General features: G+C 42.9%; 1 protein-coding gene across 3 annotated transcripts in view; it reads right to left on the bottom strand.

Moving 5' to 3' along the window:
• Window positions 1-1631: 1631 nt before the first annotated feature.
• The window catches only part of EFCAB6 (EF-hand calcium binding domain 6), a 56056-nt gene continuing 38509 nt past the window's right edge, over window positions 1632-19178 (bottom strand). Inside the window, exons 6-7 of one of the 3 annotated variants that reach the window (XR_012650369.1) lie at window positions 12608-12815; window positions 1632-3510 (exon numbers count right to left, since the gene is read on the bottom strand). Coding sequence is in view for 1 of the 3 variants with exons in the window: in XM_075027617.1 (XP_074883718.1) it covers window positions 12735-12815 (81 nt within the window). In the remaining 2 variants the exon portion in view is untranslated. Of the gene's footprint in view, window positions 12816-19178 lie in introns of all 3 variants that reach the window. The other 2 variants (XR_012650371.1, XM_075027617.1) reach the window with 2 other exon arrangements.

The following is a 19178-nucleotide window of genomic DNA, read 5'->3' as shown; positions in this document are numbered from 1 at the left end:
TCCCTCTCACATCGTCATGTTTATTTCTAGCAAACTTGCCCACAGATTGCGTAAAGGCCGTTTTAGGAAAAGAACACTGGATTCTATTGAAGAGAACGCATAATTATGGTGAGATGTGTGAGAAAGGCATTTTAATATGTATATAAGGTTAAAGCTCTGATACCTACCCACATACCATACTGCATACAGAGTGGCATGTTAAAAAAAAAAGCAACCTCCTTTCAAAAGGTGAGAGAGGGCAACACCAACAACATTTGGATGAAACAACAAATGCGAGGAAAGAGGAGCAGTTTGGAAGATTCAAACTCAGAATATTAAATCCAGTTCCACTCAGGAAACAGATTGTTTAACATTCATTTTCAAGCTACAGTAATTGAAATGTGCATTATATTTCATCAGCAGTAATGCAGTTAATTAGGCTGAAAAAAATGCTTTTGCTAACAAGAAATTCAAACTTTTGCACATATACTCTGAAAAGTTTGAAGGCAATTTAATTTTTAATTACTATAAGAATGTAACACCTCAAAATGCAGTCGTAGTCTATGTAATGATTGTGTAATTTAAAAAATGAGGCCCTTTGAGCAAGGGAGTCCTGCAAGGCATCAGGGAATTCACGAGAGGGTCTATGACTCAGTTGTTACGCTTTTGGTGAGCACTATGAAGGTTAGTTTTACGCCTGCTGAGGGCTTAACCCGGAGCATGTAGAAGGATTTACACCAGCTCACTTTGTGGTCCTTTATTTAGAGACTACCTCAGTCTCCTGCTAGCTTTGTGGAAACCAGGCAGCTCCTGAGCTCTGAGCTCATCTCTGTCTCTTGTGAATTCCAGCACCAAAATCAGGCTTTCAGTCCCATGAAGGGTGCAGGCATTTAGGGTAGGGTGCAGCCCAACTGAAACCCTAAGACCAGGATTACGGCAGAAAGTGCCTTCGCTCTGATTCAACGGCCTGCGCCTCCATCTCCCAGCCCTTAGTTCCTAGCCTGAGGCTTAGACATCCTTCTAGGAAGTTCGAGTCTCAAGGCTGAAGTCTCCGAGGCTAAAAACTGGGTGTCTCTCTTTGGGAGCGCCTGCTCATAACTGCTCTGCCCCTACAAAGCCACTTCCGTTGTCTTTGAAGGAAACACTGTGCCCTGGTTAGTCCTTTGAAAGGAGAGATCAGACAGTAGTCCGTCCAGAGAGGGTTTATCTCAGAATATCAAGTTGAAGGAGGCATCCAATTTAGAGTTGCAAGCATGAAGCTGTGACAGGGTTGCAGTGCTTTCTCCACTCCAGGATGGAGTGGGGACTACGGCTTTCGCACCTCCGTTCTCCTCCTCTGGAGGTGTGTGTGGCCTGTGTACCATCTGCTTCGTGTACCCTGTATACTACTGTGTACGACATACAGAGGAAGCCTCTACAGGTCCTCTTCTGTAGTACAGCTGGATTCAGTTTAGTTTTTTCTCAATATTTTCTAGTCTAGCTTGGTTGTTCTTTGCTTAAATGTGTCTTTGTTAGATCCTCATACCATCCCGTGCATGCGACATTAGTGTCATTCCAAGGGATGAATTCACAGAGATTAGCCTTTAAAGGTCAGTCTTTTATGACTAAGATGTAGGATTGGTCGTCTTTTTTTTTTTTTTCTTTTTTCCCCCCAAACTAAAATGTCCTTTAATTTATCCTAGGGCAACCTCATGGTTTGATACAGACAGGTATTTGATACATCTGTACAACCTTACTTGCTACAACAGGTGATGCCACTATAGCTGTGTGTGAAAATTAGGATACAGAGTTTTTCTGCCAAAGGTGGTAGGATGGAAATAATTTACCCTTACTATCAAATTGACTGTTGGGTTTTCAGGACTGGGATCTGTAGAAGAAACAATAACAACAAAACCTATAGAAGAAACCCCACACAGCTTCAGTTTCAAAATGAGAAAAGTGTAACAGGGAACAATGATATTCACTGAGCACAGATTACAAAATTTCAAGAACCTCAGGAAACCCTGAGACAATATATATTACATATAAGACAACAATATATTGGAATGTTCTAAGGGAATCAATATAAGCTGTCTTGCATATTCTACTATAAAACCCCTTTTTATCATAGGAAGTAATGATAATTTTTCTATGCCACAAACTTTTTTCATACGGTACCTCCTGCTCTCTTAAAGAAATGAGAAAAAACATGTCTTGGAGTTTTATTACTGAAAGTATTGTAAATTCTCTCTGATGTCTGGAGAAGGAGAGAAAGCAATTGGAAAAAGAGCAAGAGCAAGAGCAAGAGTACATCCTTTGCTGCATAATGCCATAACCTCTTTGACAGCAAAGATCTATGAACACCAGTAAAATGATGATTAAAGCTACCACTGTTTACAGCAGGTTACAAATCACCTTCTGCAGGAAAGCCAGTATATTAAAGCAAACAAGAGACTCCTACATGCTTGTTACCTATGTGCATATATCGTGGACCAAATCCTTAGCTAGTGCAGGTGGGCAAAGCTTCCTGGAGATCCCTGAAGCTATAGCTGCTTCCATGAGGAGGAGACATGATGGAGTTGCCTCAGCAGAGAGCTTACCAAACAGATAAGTGATACATATTTCAGTGGGTCCTCATGCTCATTTTATTAATTCAGCTATGCAGCCACATGTTTATAAAGATGTATGGAAAGTAAAGAACCTAACCTGGTCCTAAATACACAATTACTCTGGTCATGAAAGTAAAGTCATGTACAGAACAGCTACAGAACAGGTCCTACAGCCTCTGGTACTCAGTGCATAAAATATTCCTCCAAGAAAAAAACCCCACAACTAGGCAAAACAATCTATACTGAAATGAAAGGCCAAGCTCCACCTGTGTGCATATGCAGGAACTAATCCGGCTCTATGAGGTCAAAGGATCTCCTTTCCACAGTGAGGAGGTTCCAAGCAGCAAAATGGCATGCTGTTCTTCACCGAATATTTCAAATTCCCCAAAGCTATTTGCAACTTTCCATGCTGCACCTTTGTCTCTCCTTTTCAGAAAATTAATCTTCTTGGGAGCATTAATTTTCTTAGTCTGTTGTATGTTACATGCAGTTAGCAACTGTGTTATATCCAGCTTTGCTTATGCTCTCAGAAGGAGCTTCTACCACCCCTTCACAAAGCAACTTACAGTATTGAATATGGCAAGCAACAAGTAGGTAGAAGACGTGCATGCCTGTGAGAAGTATATGACATAGCTAGAAGGACAGGCAGCTGGGAGAATATAAATGCTGTTCTTCTAGACATGGGATTATTCTATGTTAATTTATAGCAGGTTTGCAAAGGGGGGTTTGGCTGTAATTGCCTAGCTTTTTTATGAGCTGCTTCCAAAAAGGATTTGTAATCAATTTGCCTTTTCAGATTAGGATCAAATTTAGAGAGAGAATGATAAACTTCATCAGGAAGTTATGGGGATTTGGAGACTGGCATTCTGGAACAGAGCGGTAACCCTTGCTGTCAGCATCCTGCTTCCTAAAGGCCTTTGAAAGAGTCTTCCAGGCACTGTAACTGCAAACAGAAAAAAATCAAGGTGGTAAGTTATTTCAGGAAAATGACAACAACCATTTGGTAGGGCACAAAACCCCTTTGAGCATCTCATCACAGCTGGCCAGGGCATAAGGTGTGCTTTGGAGCCTGCAGGTCCACAAACACACAGGCAGGATGCTGGCAAGTTTCATCCTTTACCAGGCTGAAATACAAGGATGGGATGGGACCAATGGGAATTTTTTCATTCATATACTTGGAAAAATTATTTTGTCATAAGCAACATCATACCATAAAGGAAAAAATCTTTTCAGTGGTCTGATAATAGAAGGACATACTGAAATTTATGAGCATCTGACTAAAACTAACCGTTAGATGTCTCAAAGGTAGAGGTCTAAGGATGAATTAATCATTCTAAGCAATCTTTCTAGTCAAGAGGGACAAACAGGCATCTCTAGAGGACAATTTATCAGACTGATTTTAGTTTCTTCTTTAAAAATGAGCTGATTTTCCTTGAAATATGTATCTTTCCCCTTTTGAATCAGAAGGGAATGCAGGATCAATAGGTCAGATTCAGATATACAAGTAGGGAAAAAATCAGGGCAGCTGAATCCCACCCTCATTGCTGCCCGGCAGTTGAGCCCCTCCACGGCACTGGTTTAGCTCCGGGATGCCTGCATAATAGCAGCCACGTTATTCCCCTGCCACCTTTGCCAACATGAAGCAAAGGGCTTCAGGAACTCCATGTATAAAACATCTACATATAAAATCAGAAAATCAATATTCTTAATCATGTGCATGCTAAGGGAAAATGTTGCCAATTATTTCAACGGAAACCAATTCTCCTCTCTTCTCCTCTCCTCTTCATTACAGTCAGTGAAATTTTACTAGCTCTGGATGCTAATGTGAGTGAACAGAATAATGCTGTGTTCTCATGAATGTAGTTAGGAATTGGCATTTCATCACAAATATACACATTATAGGACAGACAATGTTTAATCCCTTTTTTAGGAAAAGGATTTATTTTTGTAGGATTCATCATCAGCCAGTTTTGCTGCTGAAGCTTGTGCTTCACGCATTTTAAAAAGAAAGCTTATCCTTAGCCAGGTGCTATTTTGGTGCTGAACCCCCTACTCATCCAGTTTCATTCCATTTTTGAAACAGCGCACCATGTTAGAACACAGTTTCATGACCAGCATTTTTATCCCACTGAAATAAATTACATTTGCCCACACCCTAACCACCAGGATGTCAGAATCACAGCTGAGCTTTTTCACAACCTTAAGTTACCAGCTCCTTTTTTGGATGGACAATGCTTGGTGTTGGGAAAACATGCAGAGCTCGAGGAGTAGCCAAATGTCTCACAAACTCCTGAAAACCCAATGTGTCATCCTTATTTATCATTAAAGTTTCTCAAGCTTGCAGAGTTTCCTTGCTATTTCAGACTGGATGTCAAATCTTCCCTCAAAACACCAAAAGACAAAATGTAATGGCACTAAAATGAGCAACAACAATAGATAATGACTATTTTGAAGAAAAATAGGAAGTTATTCCTATTATTAGCCAAATAACTGTGTACTTAACCAGCAAACTCCCAGCAAAGTCATTGATGTCTTCAGAAATTTTTCTAAGGATTATAGTTTTATGCCAACGGACATCAGACTGCTAAAATGATGCTTGCTCAGATAGAAAATCCTCTGAATGAGGGATAATGAATTGATCTCCAGGGACATCACCATCCACCATGGTTCTACCTTATTTTTACTGTGATTTCCAAGGTCGTATGTCTTACCTCATCAGCAGAAGATACATGATCTCCTGAGTGAGACACCAGGAGTTAATTTCATCCTAAATCTTCCAACCCGTCCTCTATTGCTGGGTAGTGTTTATTCAGGAAGCTTTTGATACCCCTGCATAGCTTGAAGCAGGGAAGGAAACTGATGCAAAGTTATAAACAGGATCCTGCCTGTTATCATGTTGATACAATTTCTCCTTGTGATTTGTCTCCTGGTGCCTTCAGCAGCCTCTACGAAATTGATGTATCACAACATCACAATTTCTATGTGGTCCCAACGATGTGCTCCAAGATCCACTGCAGTCCTGAAGTTTTCCGGGAGATGAGATTACCCAGGTTACAAAGAGTGGAATGAATTTTGACAGCTACTCAGTCGGCAGATTAGAAACAGGGAGCAGGACCCTACTGACAGAGGATCACAAGTCAAGATTAAACACCACATTACTGCCAGGTTGCAGTCCAAAATTCCCCTCGTTTCTCATTTCTTGTTGTTTCTGCTATTCTTCAGACCATAATGTAAGTATTACTTTGTATTATGGAGTAGATCACATAGCTTCTGCATTATTTTACGCTATATCCAACCAATCACTGCTCAGCATTTATACCAGCAGAAAGAGTAATGCGGTTTGCAGTGCTGACCCTGCAAGGATTTGCACATAAGCTCAGCCTTATGCACTTGACTCGCTTTACTTAACTGAGGGCTGTTTCACTCAGATTTCAGAGGAAAACCACATTGAGGTAAAGTGTTGGTATTGTGGGGATTTCGGAGGAACCGGCAAGTTAGGAAAAGAACCAGTGGTCATAATGGTGCATTCTTCCAACCTAACAAGGACAATATACCTAAAAACAGCCGGGACCACAATTAGTGGCCACAAATATGCATGCTTGGAAGTAGGACCTCAGCTGCAGCCCTGAGCTTCCCTACCAAATTTTAACCCAGAAGGATCATAGTCAGTTCTAGCCCAGTGGAAGACAAGCTGCTCTTCAGGACAAAGAGAAGTAGTGTTGCAGGAGCAAGACACCTATTTTTCTATACCTGTCTAGGTTATCTTCCACCTACACTTTTTGGATCTGCTTATTTTCCTTCTGTTTCTGCACATCTTTCTCCTCTTTAGGCTCAGATCCCAGCCTGAACTGAGGTCTCTCTTCAAAGAGACTAGGCAACCCTTTTCTGAAAGAGAAAACATAATTGGTTTGCTCCTACCTCTCTTCAATCACATGGTGTGTCTCTTTCACAAATATACCAGAGCCTAGGTAAGCAAGAAACACTCCTTACTGTAATACCTGTCAGTACAATTTCAGGCTGTTTCTCTTCTTAAAAGGTAACCACAGGTATGGCATTGCTTGCAGCACTGTTTAAGTACGGCAGATCAGGTGCTGTCCTGATCTACAACCTCTGCCAGCCCAAGCGAACGCAGAAGCCGGCAATTTTGCACATTCCCTCCAAAGGGCAAGATGGACGTGTGGGAAGACGCATCTTTAGGGAGTCTCTCTAGCCCACCTGGCATGGCTCAGGAAGGCAACTCAGCCTATATGAGAAGAGTATTTACCTTGCTGCCTGAAGGAGAATAAACAGGCCAGGGCATAATGCCGCCCAGCCATGGCAGGCTCTCAGGGCTGTACTGCCTTAGCCTTGCAAATCCCTCCGATGGTAATAAGGGTTGCGTGACCGAGACACTAACTTTGATTTCCTATTTTAATCGCAAAGTGCAAAACGTGGAGCCTGTCGGCAGCTGGCAGCCTTGCCTGCCTTTCCACCCACACCCCGCGGGAGCGTGGCTTCAAAGTGCAGCAGCACGCTGACGCATCTTCTGTTCCCCACGAAGCGGGGTGTAAAGCGGCTTTTAAAAAGACGAAGCATCTCCAGGTGGTTAAGGGCACGGAGCTACGGCGAGTATCTGCGGTGGGCATAACTGCAGGCCGGCAGGGTTAAAAGGGAGGCTGTCCGAATTCATCCAAGACCTGCAAATCTTGAAACACGTAAACCCTACATGCGTCAGTTAAAGAAGCCAGAAAGAAAGGTGCCCCCTAATGAGTTTTTTTTGCGCTTGGGTGAGCGAAAGGGCTGCTTCAGGAGGCTAATAACTGAAAACCTTCCAGGCTTTTGTCCGGAGAAATGGCAGGCACTTTCCATCCCTTTGAAAAAAAGAAGGCCTTTCGGAGTCTTCACGAGAGATGTGGATTTTAAGGGCGACCTTAGGTCATACAGAACTAATCAAGCGAAAACAATAAGAAAATTAGACTGACAGTCAGCAAGTATCTGAGGACTTTATCAAAAAGAATTAGGAATGGACAAATTCACTGGGAGCAAAGGATCAGATCTGCAAGGTGGCATTGTATGGTGGGATTAAATTATTTATTCATTGTTAATTTATTTATTTATGTATGTGCAAATGACCTAGCTGCTGCAGGTGCTGAGGAGTTTCTGAAAAGGCCCAGTTTTAGAGCCAAGGCTAGAATATTGGTCCATTTAACTCATTCTTTTCCTTAAGGCGATCAAACAGTGACTTTTATCTAGGAGATAGAGGAGGAAAACCATATGTGTACTGGGAATGATGCGGGGTCTGAGCAGCACTAAGTACCCAAGTATTCCAGTCTCATTCAAGAATGCTGTGCAGTTTAATGTCCAGCAAATTAGCAAATGAATGCTTATGTCAATATGTGAAAAATCCCTAGTTGGTTTAAACAGATAAAAAGCCTCTTGGGAAATGGCAGAAAATGCAGGCTTTCTCTCCCTGTCTTTTTTAAAGAAAGAAAGAAAGAGAAACAGTACTTATTAAGTTTTCCCCAAACTTACAAAAAGTTGCAGAAAACAACAACAGTCTACGTGGATGCTGGATCTTATATATGCATGAAATATTTCCAATGCTGCTACTGCAAAAATACAAGAAGCTTTTGCCAGGCACTCTTTGAATCACATACTTGCTATTCAGAAGAAAACAGTTAAAATCTGGGACAGCTACAGAGCCTGTTAGATGCCATCCCGCTACCCCTCTCTTAAAGGTACAGGAGGTCAAAAGCCCTGAGGAGGGTCCGTCTTTACATTTTATCCTGATTTATAAAATCAATCTTGAAGATGAAATCCACAAACACCTCTTGTTTTTCCTTCTCCAAATTTAACCATTAATAGGAAAGGGTAAAAATTGTCATCTCATGTTTCCCTTGACCCAGCAGAGCAAAGCCACAGTGGGAACTCTGTGTACGACATGACCCTGGGGAAAAAAGGAACACGAGACCTCAGCATGGGGGTTGGAGGCAAGAAGTCACACATATCGAAAATGACAGCATCACATCAGTTAATGCCATGTGATAAGGGAGTCCTGCTGGGTTTTACGTTCTTCTGCAGAGATACACTTGAAGGTTGGCTGGTAAGGAGGGTTTTTCACTAAATCCAGAAAGGGGTTGTAGATATTTGGGCAGGACAGGTCATAATGGATTATCTTTCTTCGGGACAAGCATCAGTAGCTATGCTGGGGATAGTAAAACTGCCCTACGAGACACATCTTGAAACCAGACGGGCAGGTTTATGCAGAACGCTGTCTTACAGACTTCTGCTTTGCACAAAGTATTTCCCTCCTCTTGGCCATCCTTAGGCCCTCTTCTCAAAACCAGCCACCTTTATGTCATTTTGGAGTACAGGCTACTAAAAAGAAAAACAGAGGGTATTTTAAAGAACAAACATCTTTAACAATACTAAATTTAAAACATTACCTCAGATTAAAAGTTCAATGAGCGAATTTCCCAGGCCATGCAAAAAAACACAGGTCATCTAGAAAGTCTGCTTTGTCCCTGGAGCTGAAAAATCCTCCTTTCTCCCTTGAACATTAATGTGTGAGGATGAATTTGGTCAACGCGAATGCCAGCATGTCACTAATACACTACCACTTACCTTCTGCAGCCCACTGAGACCTGTGACACACAGTAACAGGGGAGCCTGCTGAGCTACGGTCTTACACCACAGGCTGCCACGGTGCCTTTTAAAATGACAGGAGCCAAAAGCAGAATTACACAGCACTGAGAGCTCAGTCCTCTCAGGAACAAGCAGCACAGGCCAGGCCTCTTCTTGCTCATTGTTTCAAATGGATGGAGTCCCAGCTCATAAGAGAAATACTTATTATCAGTATGCAAAGGCATGATCTGGTACTATGATTGAATTTCATGTCCTCAAGACTATCCAATTCACCTTCTATGTTGTCTCTGACTTCAGCTATATTGACAATGTTTCTTAGCTTTATCTCATGGGCAAACTTCACCACTACCTGCCTACTTTTGGTGTCAAAGTCATTAGATAAAATATTAGTATTTCCATCAGTATTACTAATATTGAAAGTATTCTACTTTCAATATTATGTTCTCTCACCTATTTCCCCACATATTCATTTTAAGATTTCTCTATTTCCCACTTTTTCGAGCTTCAGTGTTCACTTTCCAAATTGTGCAGAATTAAAATTCCTTTTTTGCTGCTAATTAGGATGTTTTGCTTAATGTCTCACCAATGTCTTTACACAGGAGGGTCAAACTGGCTGTGAGTCCTTTTTCTATTTGGGAAACAGGCTGGCCACCTACATAGGTGAAAAGAGCTGCCTCAGGGCAGAATGGAAATACGGACTTGCGTTCTGCAGGCAGGACTCAGCGCAGGACCAGAGGGAGGACAAGGGTGAAAGGTAGCTTAAACTGCCCTAGCACTCATCAGTACGCTTTGCCAAGGGATGCCCAGGAGACCTTCCCCTTTGCTCTGTGCATGTGCAATTGCCCTCTGAATGCACAGCAGCCATTCATTAATGTCTTCTGGCATCTGGTAGCCCAGACCGCTTCATGAAGTAGCAGTACAGTAGATTACAAAGACACTAGATTGATGATAAGTCTAAGAAATGAAATATGGGCAAATTAGAACAGGAAGATCTTGCTGTATCTGGAGCTCTGCACAGTTAAACGGGCAACGAGCCCATTCACACAACCCAACCCAAACAGAAGATTCTTCCAGCAACTTCAAGAATCTGAAGCTTAGCCTTGAATGGGATCCCATCAACTAATGCCCTTGTCACCATTACCTACCAAGTCCTATTGATGCAGCTGCAAACTACAGATTATAAAATTACCAGAAGTTTCTGTAGCCTTTCATGTGGAGTACAAGACTGAGCAGAAAGTAGAGATCTCATATTGCTTACTGTTACTGAATTCTGGCTTCTCTAACATTTTGTGTTTGTTTCAGTGTCCTGTTGTTAAAAGAACTCTCACTTCAGAGACTGTGTGGACGAGTACGTAGGATGCTAAGCTCAGAGTTAGGAATGCTGTGCTCTAGTCCCATCTTTGCCATGGCACCTAAGGATGCGTGCAGGCACAGGTCCTGCCTCTGTTTTCATGCATGTAAACCAGAGACCACAGCATCTATTGCTTTTGTATTTAAGAGGTATCACAGCTTATTATTATTAATTTCCCTTACTAGTTTTCTTAATTCTAACACTGCCATTGGTTTAAGATTTGGATCCACAGAGCCATTCTGCCTAGAGCTTCTCAGCACGCCCCAGTTCAGGCGGCCAAGCTGTTGAAATCCCTTCTGTTTTTACAACACAGAAGGTAAAGGATGGTACTTGAGATTTTCTCAGCTGGATTTCACACTAGCCTTCAAGGAAGAGGCAGGGGAAGTCATACGTGGGGATACCTGTTTGTAAGTACAGTTAATTAAACATCCACAGATATTAGAAATATATCAGAGAAGGAAAATTAGAAAAGGAAGGTAGAACTTCAGAAGCCAGAAAGTAGCATGAGGAAACCAGACTCTTCTCTGAGCCAGAGGGAGGCAGTTCAGGTAGATGCTGGGGAAGCCCTGTCACCAAGTTCAAGGTGCAGCAGCTATAGCCTAGTTGTTACAGGCTTCTGGGATGTTTGCATTTTACAAATAACAGCCTTCACTATGCAAATAGGTGTAAAGTCACTGTGAAATTAGTGTGCTGTTTCTCTGTTCAGCTAGGTGCGTGGATGTTTACACCTCCTGCAGGGAGAAAAAAACCTCAGCAATTAAAAGGTAGACTAAGTAAGTGATAAGTGAGACAAAACAGAAAATTATGCTACCTTTCAAATGAAAATTTTGTCTTTTTGACAAAAGACTTTTCCAAAGAGATCCACAGATTTTACTGAAACACAAAGATTTCTTCTTAACAAGAAGCAGACAAAGTTCATTTAAATGGATGGTAACTATTGTTAGAACAGTTTTCAGCATACAGGCTAAATGTAAAGGGGGACAAATGCAGAAGATCATAAAAGGAGGTGCAAAAGCAGAACAATGTTAAGAAAGACATTATTAAAAAATTCCTGTCAAAGCTGAACGGATAGTTTGCACTAATGAACACATCAGTAAATGACCCAAAGAACCCCCCTTCGAGTAAAGGAAGTTTGGCTTGGCTGATCAGACACTCAGCAAGGCAAACACCAAGGTGGCAAGTGCAATGCAAATCTGCCCTTTGGGGTCTGGTCCATGATCACAGTTGCTACCACAGAAGTGTTTTCAAGTACGCTTTATATTTTCCCTACCACTCGAAACGTGCAAGTACTACTCACTGAAACACTGAGTTAGTGCCCAGCTTCAAAAGTCAGAGGGTCCAAGACACTAGAGCATTCTGAACTAGCAGCGTATCCATTCCCTGAAACACTGCTCTGCTTAGTCATAAAAACTCACAACATTTCTGGACTTTTTTCAAATATTATAATATTAAACAACCGTAAATATGTTTTGCAAGAGGAAGGATGAACTTCTAGTATACTTACTGTGTGGTTGGTCACAACTTCTGTCTGCTTTTTTATACAGTATATAGTCTTCTGAACCATGTCTGAGATGATAGTAGATAAAATACATACAGCAGGGAGAAGTCCAGACATCCAGCAGCTCAGCCCTACTTAGGTGCCTTCAGTAAATGAAACTGGGAATTAGAAACCTGTTTGGCTAGCACAGATGCATATTGCAGCCTTTCTCTCAAAGAATTTCCCAGTGGTCCTACAGAATTTGGTTTGGTTTACTTTAAAGGGAAGACATGGAGGAAAAGAAGTCACAGAAGCAGGAATTATTTTCCTGGATACCACCAGAACAGAGCCCCTTAAAAAGGCAACAGAAGTAATATTCTTCTATAGAGACTCTGCCCCTTCCGGAGACAATATACATATTGTTTCTTATACTTTTATCTGGGATAAGCATATGAAAATACAATTTATATACAATCAAATACATTACTGATTAGAAGAAAGGGCATCTTCACGTTTCATACAGATTAGAAGCTGCCAGGGGAAAAAAAAAAACAAGAAAATTTATAGATTAATTTTTAAAAATCTTACGATAGGCTACTAAGTGAAGGGAAATGGTTTCACAAGGTCTCCCTGACTGCTGAGATGCTGTTGTTGCAAACATCCAAGAGTTAATTCAAAGTCAAGTGTAAATACACAGCAAGGTGTTTTGCCCAATTCAGAAAGGTGGACTAAATGATTCAAGAGTTTTGCCTAGAACCGTCATCATCTTTGACTCTTTTCTCATGAGGCATCCCATCTAGAAAATATAGAAAAATAAGAAAAAAAAATAGCAGGTATGACATCACATATCCTTGGGATGGAGAACATTTCTTTCTCCTTCTTTACAGAAACACAGGAAGTCACAGTAGTAATTCAAAGCCACGTTAGAAAACCAGCATGAAATTATGAAATAAAAATGAAAAAAATATTTTATAGACCTCAACTGCTCTTCACTTATTGGCAATTCATGTGCAAGTGTCTGAAAATCGGAAATGGAAACTAACTAGTTTATTTATGTGTTCATGGTACATTAAATTAAAGGTTGCTGGTGAAAATGAATTTTTATTTTTAAAGAACTGTCCAGTTATAATAACCTAGTTGTTACCAGTCACAGAGAAACTGAAGTAATTCCTAAATACCTAATTCTAAACTGTATGAGTTGGTGAAACCATCCGAAGGTAGTGATGGCATTATGTGTGGGATGTACACTATGTACTCTTGGCCCAGGGTGGTTCTAGTTCTCATGCATCAACTGCTGAGGCAGCTGAAATTAGTAGAGTCAGGCACCCAAGTGCAACTGTCTGCGCCTTAGGTACCAGGTCACCAATGGCAATGAGAGCAATAGTAAGATGGCTGGTAGTGCAAGAAGGGGGACGTGGCAGGCTTATCTTCCTGGGGACTGCCACTGCTAAGGCTCCTTGGTCTGTAACTGCTTCAGCCCTTCAGGCTGATTTAGTTTGATTTGTATGAGAATAAGATGAAGCAAATTATGAATAGAAGAATTATGGAAAAGGCCCATACCCACATCCCATTTATAATATGACTGCTTCAAACCTTTGGGCAGACTCAAATCAAAACTGTTTGCTTTTGCCTGGACTAAAACTAGATCAGAACACCCTGAGATGTGCACAGGTTAGGTCCAACTGGGACACCGCACCTCCCATGCCTCTACATTTCACTGACAGTAAAAAAGGGTAAGGACTGGGGAAGACACACTGGAAAACGGAAAGATCTATTGTGTTTCTGTTTTTGTAACAAACTCGCTTGGCATGTGCTGCGGACCGCTGCCTGCTGATCCACGTGCTGTTGTCCGACGGCTCAGGAATGCAAGTGGGACAGGACAGTTCACGCAGGACGTCGGCTCCAGTGGCTGTGCCAGACGGCTCTAGCAGAGGCTGTGCTATGAAAACTGTGCTATAGGCTGGAATGAGATTGCTTTTGTGCACTTAGTTCCAGCTCAGCTTGGCTTAGCGTGTGTTTTTGTACGCCTGGGCATGTCACATACCTGAGGATGGACCCTGCAGTTTGCCCCCTAAACTCCTGTTAAGATTGGACTCAAACCAGTTTGGGGTTAAAACATCTTACAGCAGCCTTAAGTCCATCTTACAGTTTCATCAGTCTCCCTCCCCTCCTCTGCCTTGCCAAGTCACTCTCCAAAGCAGGGCTCACTGGAGCCCAGTTCTCCCTGGCCTCTGCCAGCTGCCTCCCCAACCCCGGCTCTGCAGCGTACAGCGAAGAGATCCACCAAGCACGGGCCCTTTGCCCACCAGAGATTTCTCTGCAGAGAGGGGACATCGAGGTGTAACCTAGGGGTGGCCTTCCAGATGTTTAGCAGTTCAAGATCCAGCCCCGTACGCAGACAGAACAACTAAGGTGGGGAAGACGTTTCACACGCATAAATAGCAGAAAACTTCAGGTTAAATGTAAGCGTGCTGAACGGGCAGCGAAACGGACTCTTGCTTAAGGTTATGCTCAGACGTGAGCTAGCTGAAAGCGGAACGCTGGTGATGTCAACACCAGAAAATTTGGCAGGGGCGAGTGTCGCTGCCCCACGCGCAGGCCGGCTGCGGGCGCTCCCATAGTTAGAACACGGCCGCCCGAGGAGGGGAGCGGCTCAGCCGCTGCTTAAAGCGCCCACGGCCATCCCACAGAAAACACGTCCCACTGTACCTGCTGGCATGGCAAACCTTCCCCAGCCCTTCCCCAGTACTGCAGCAGCTAGCCAAAAAGAAAAAAAACAACCCAAAGCAAACAACAAAACCCAAACGCTCAACCCCCCCACTTCCCCGCCCCGAAAGACGCAGGGGGGAAAAGCTCGGATGTTTCTTTCCGAACTCACAAAGAAAGCAGGAGTAAAACAATTTCCTTCTCCTCTCACCCCTCAGCTCCCGCCGTTAAGGGCGGGGGGGGGGCGGCGGGACCGGGGGTGCGGGGTCCCGGGTGCGGGGTCCCGGGTGCGGTGCGGGGCGGCGGGGCTGCCGCGGGGACGCTGCGCCCTCTGGAGCCCCCGCGGCAGCGGCAGCGGCGGCGGCGGCGGCACCAGCGAGGGTCCGGCAGCGGCGACAAACCTTTCTGCGGGCAAGGGCGGCTGCCGGCGCTTGCCCTGTTGCAGCTGTCCCGGGGTTCGCAGAGGGGCAGGAAGGAAGGGATGTTTTTGTCTGAAACGTCTCTGCTCCTCTCCTGAAAAAAAAAAAAAACAAACAACCCCGACACGATCGGAGGGCGCTTTCTCAGCTCAGCTATAAAAAACAGCCTTTTGCGGTTTGTTCCACCGCAAGCAACCAACGCGGCTGCGTAACGCGTCCTTCCGCCGTCAAAATTCGTAAGAAATGTTGCAAAACCTAATTTTGATCCAAAACTCATCACAGACTTCGGGAGGAATAAGAAGGACGCCAAGACATGGATCTGAAGCTTACTTGCTCGAGAAAGCTCTGCCGAAAGGCACCCTCCGCTTTTCTGTCAGGCCCTGTATTTCCACCTCGTTTTACAGCTGCTGTGGCTGAGGTCAAGTGATATGTCACTCTGTCAGATCACACAGCGAGTCAGTGGCTCTTCCCGGATTAGAACAATTCCACACGGCCCTCTGAAAAGATTTGTAACAAATGTCAGCGCCAACCGTCCACTGTTTAAAGCATATGTTTAAAGCTCTTAGACATCTCAGTCAAAAGGTATTGTAAATATAGGGACAAAGCTAGTAAATGCTTCGCTCTGGAGTTTTAATAATGGCAAAGCAGAATCTAGCAGGGAGAAAAAAAACCCTTAAAACAGGTCACCTTCAGCAGGGAATCTGTGCTCTGTTTTGGAGCCATTCCAAGGCCAGGAAAGGATTTGCTTTTTTTCCTCCAGTAGTAACCAAAATGGTCAGGATGCTAGTGGCTCAGCACAGGTTGGTAAGGTCACAGGGCCAGAAGGCACAAAAAAACTTCAATAGAACGTCCTCTTTCTTGCTTGTTAGCATTCCTGGCCATTGCTTTCAGCATCTTTTTTTTAATAAAAAAGGAAGCGTGCTTGAATTTGTCATTCTGTTATGCACAACACAGACAAAAATGCCTAACGCTGTGGTCTTGCTGTAATTCTGTACTAATGTCATCAAAATACAAGAAATTTCCTTGCAGAAATCTTACATGTGTGTCCTGGTTTTGGCTAGGATACAGTTAATTTTCTTCCTAGTAGCTGGTACAGTGTGTTTTGGATTTAGTGTGAGAATAATGTTGATAACACACTGATGTTTTAGTTGTTGCTAAGTAGCACTTATCCTAAGTTAAGGATTTTTCAGTTTCCCATGCTCTGCCAACAAGCAGGTGTACAAGAAGCTGGGAGGGAGCAGAGCCAGGACAGGTGACCTGAACTAGCCAAAGGGATATTCCATACCACAGAATGTCATGCCCTGGATATAAACTGGGGGGAGTTGGCTGGGAGGGACAGACTGCTGCTTGGGCATCGGTCAGCAGGTGGTGAGCAATTGCACTGACCATCACTTGTCTTTTTTTGGGTTTTATTTCTCTCTCTCTCTTTTTTTTTTTTAATATTCCTTTTCATCGTCACCATCATCATCGTCATCATTATTATTATATTTTTGTTGTTGTTATTATATTTTATTTTACTCTAGTTATTAAACCATTCTTGTCTCAACCCATGAGTTTTACTTCTTTTTTTTCCGATTCTCTCCCCCATCCAGCTGGGAGCAGGGAGGAGCGAGTGAGCGGCTGCATGGTGCTTAGTTGCTGGCTGGGGTTAAACCACAACAATCTGTAGAGATTAAACATGACTTTTAAGTGAAATCAAAAGCCAATACACAACAGCACCTCTTTATAATCTCATCATTTTAGCAGGAAAGAAATATTCCAGCCATTTAGAAAAAAAACACCACAAGGCCTATAGATGACTCAGGTCCCACTGGAAATTTGCTTGAGGTTTAGGAGTGTATGGTGTAGAAGGAGTGTGACTAACATGCTGGTTCTGTGAGCAGAACCTAAAAAGAAGCAAAGATAAAGCTGGGAAGACTAAAGTGAATTCTTCTTTCGAAATCGCAAGACAGGTCAAACTAAGATAACATCAACAGATGTATGTAACATATGAAATCTTCATCGTACCACATGAAATCTCACCGTACTGTCATTCCCCTTGTGTTTTCTAAGAACCCCCTGATCTCTCTGAGCTTCTCACAGAAATGTCAATCACATTGTGCCTCCTGTCCCACTCTTTACGCCTGAAATGGTCTATAAAAAACACCGTTGTGAAGTAACATGAGAAACTACTGTTTTCTTTAAGATGAGGAAGGATGAAGGCAAAAGAAAAAATCTTCAGACTGAACTTTTTGATAAACATTTACTAAAACCACCAAAAGCTGCCAAATCTTGCAGAGATTTGCACCTTGCAGAGAGCACCTTGAAAACTCAAAAGAATGTTTATTTCTTAGAAATGTCTTTGGTTTAAGGTGACCAATATACCTAAAAAGGCAGTGGGCGGTTTAGGGTGTAATGCTTAGGGTTTGGGCTATCCTACCTACTAATAGGCTAATGGACTGCAATACGCATGGTCCTCTCATAAGGGACCAGTGCTGACCTCCTCTTTTCTGCACAGAGGGTCATTGGATGAGTTAGGCAAGAGGAGGCAGTGAAGGATCCATCTGTATAAACACATTGGATCTGGTGATGGATTCTGGCTGTAAGATGAGCTGCCCTTCGCTGAAGCTGGCTCCCCTCCAATCTTACCAATAAAATCTGCAAAAGTTACTATATCGCACAGCTTTAACCTCAGCTTCATGCTTATCCCGTTGAAGTGGTGACAACCCTGGCATCATAAAAAAGCCAATGTCAGCTTTTAAAGTGCTGCCAGAGGTGAAGGGAGAGCCAAGGAGCAGCCCAGGAGAGAAGCCCTAAACGGCAGTTGGATTTCTTGTGGATCCTCGTGTTCTGGGTTTTTTTTCTCCTTTTGGTCTGCAAAGCCTTTTTCCTATAATCCAGCATTCTATAGTTTTTTCTGCCTAGGTTTTGCACTGATGTCCATGAGCTATGCGATATGGTGATGGGAGTTTTATTTTAGTTCCTTTGTAAACTGTGAAGAGAGACTTTAAATGGTAAAGTGTTTAAACTACAAGTCTTTTCACACGTTCCAACTAAGGAAGCAGGACTTCCTGTAAGAAAGAAACCCACAGCTGTGCCATTGCTGTTTCCTGATGCTACCCCATCAACATGCTCCTTTGAGGCAAAAATACTCCCATAGTGCCTTCAGATTTTGCCACCCTTTCTTACTTTGCACGATGGCTGTCTTCATAAATGGTCCATAACAACATTAAAACTGGCAGAATTAGCCCCAAGGTATTAATACCATGGCAACAAACATCCCATCAAATAGCATACCACTGACGACCAATGATGAACATGACCAGCTCACCTTTGGTTTGTTTTAAGCAACTGAAAATGTTGCTAAATGTCTCCTCTTCACAGAGTCAGTTTAAAAATCAGAGGGTAAATTTGTTATGTGGCTTGAAAAACGCCAGAGGCCACTAAATAAATATTGTATTGTCTGGTAATGCCTGGGGTTGGGCTGGATTTGGGACACTTGCTGCTGCTTGAAACCTCTTGGTGGCCCAGGATGTTGTCTGCACTAGCTGAAGACCGTGCCTTTCGTAGAGCTGTTTGGCTGCAGAAGTCATTACTGGGTACGACATTAAATACAGCTGATGTGCTTCACACAAAGGAAGTACTGCACGAAAATAAAAACCGGCCCAAAGGTAACTGATTAAAAAAGGCATTTGATATCACTTACAGACCAATTCCCCTTTATGCACAGACTTGCAAATCACCACTACCTATGGAAATGATCTTTCACTTTTGCAAGTAAGGCTGGTAGGCCAGAGAACTTCCTAAATGAAATATACACTGGATAAGCTATCAGCTTCACAAAACAACATTGCAGATCAGGCCACCTTGGCTCAGCAAGGGTATTAACCGTGCTTGCATTAACCTCATATTCCTAGAAAAGAGTCCTATTTGGTAAAGACAGGGTTTATTTCCAGAACAGCTAGCACTGAGTTTGAAAATTACTGATCAGGTGTGAAATATCCTATGGGATCATTCCTCACCTGGCCTTAGTCAACCAGTTAAAAACCCTGCAT

The sequence above is a fragment of the Buteo buteo genome, chromosome 1, assembly GCF_964188355.1.
Source record: "Buteo buteo chromosome 1, bButBut1.hap1.1, whole genome shotgun sequence".
Classification (NCBI taxonomy): domain Eukaryota; kingdom Metazoa; phylum Chordata; class Aves; order Accipitriformes; family Accipitridae; genus Buteo; species Buteo buteo.
Note: the sequence above shows the minus strand (reverse complement) of the source record. Positions and strands in the feature narration are given on the sequence as shown.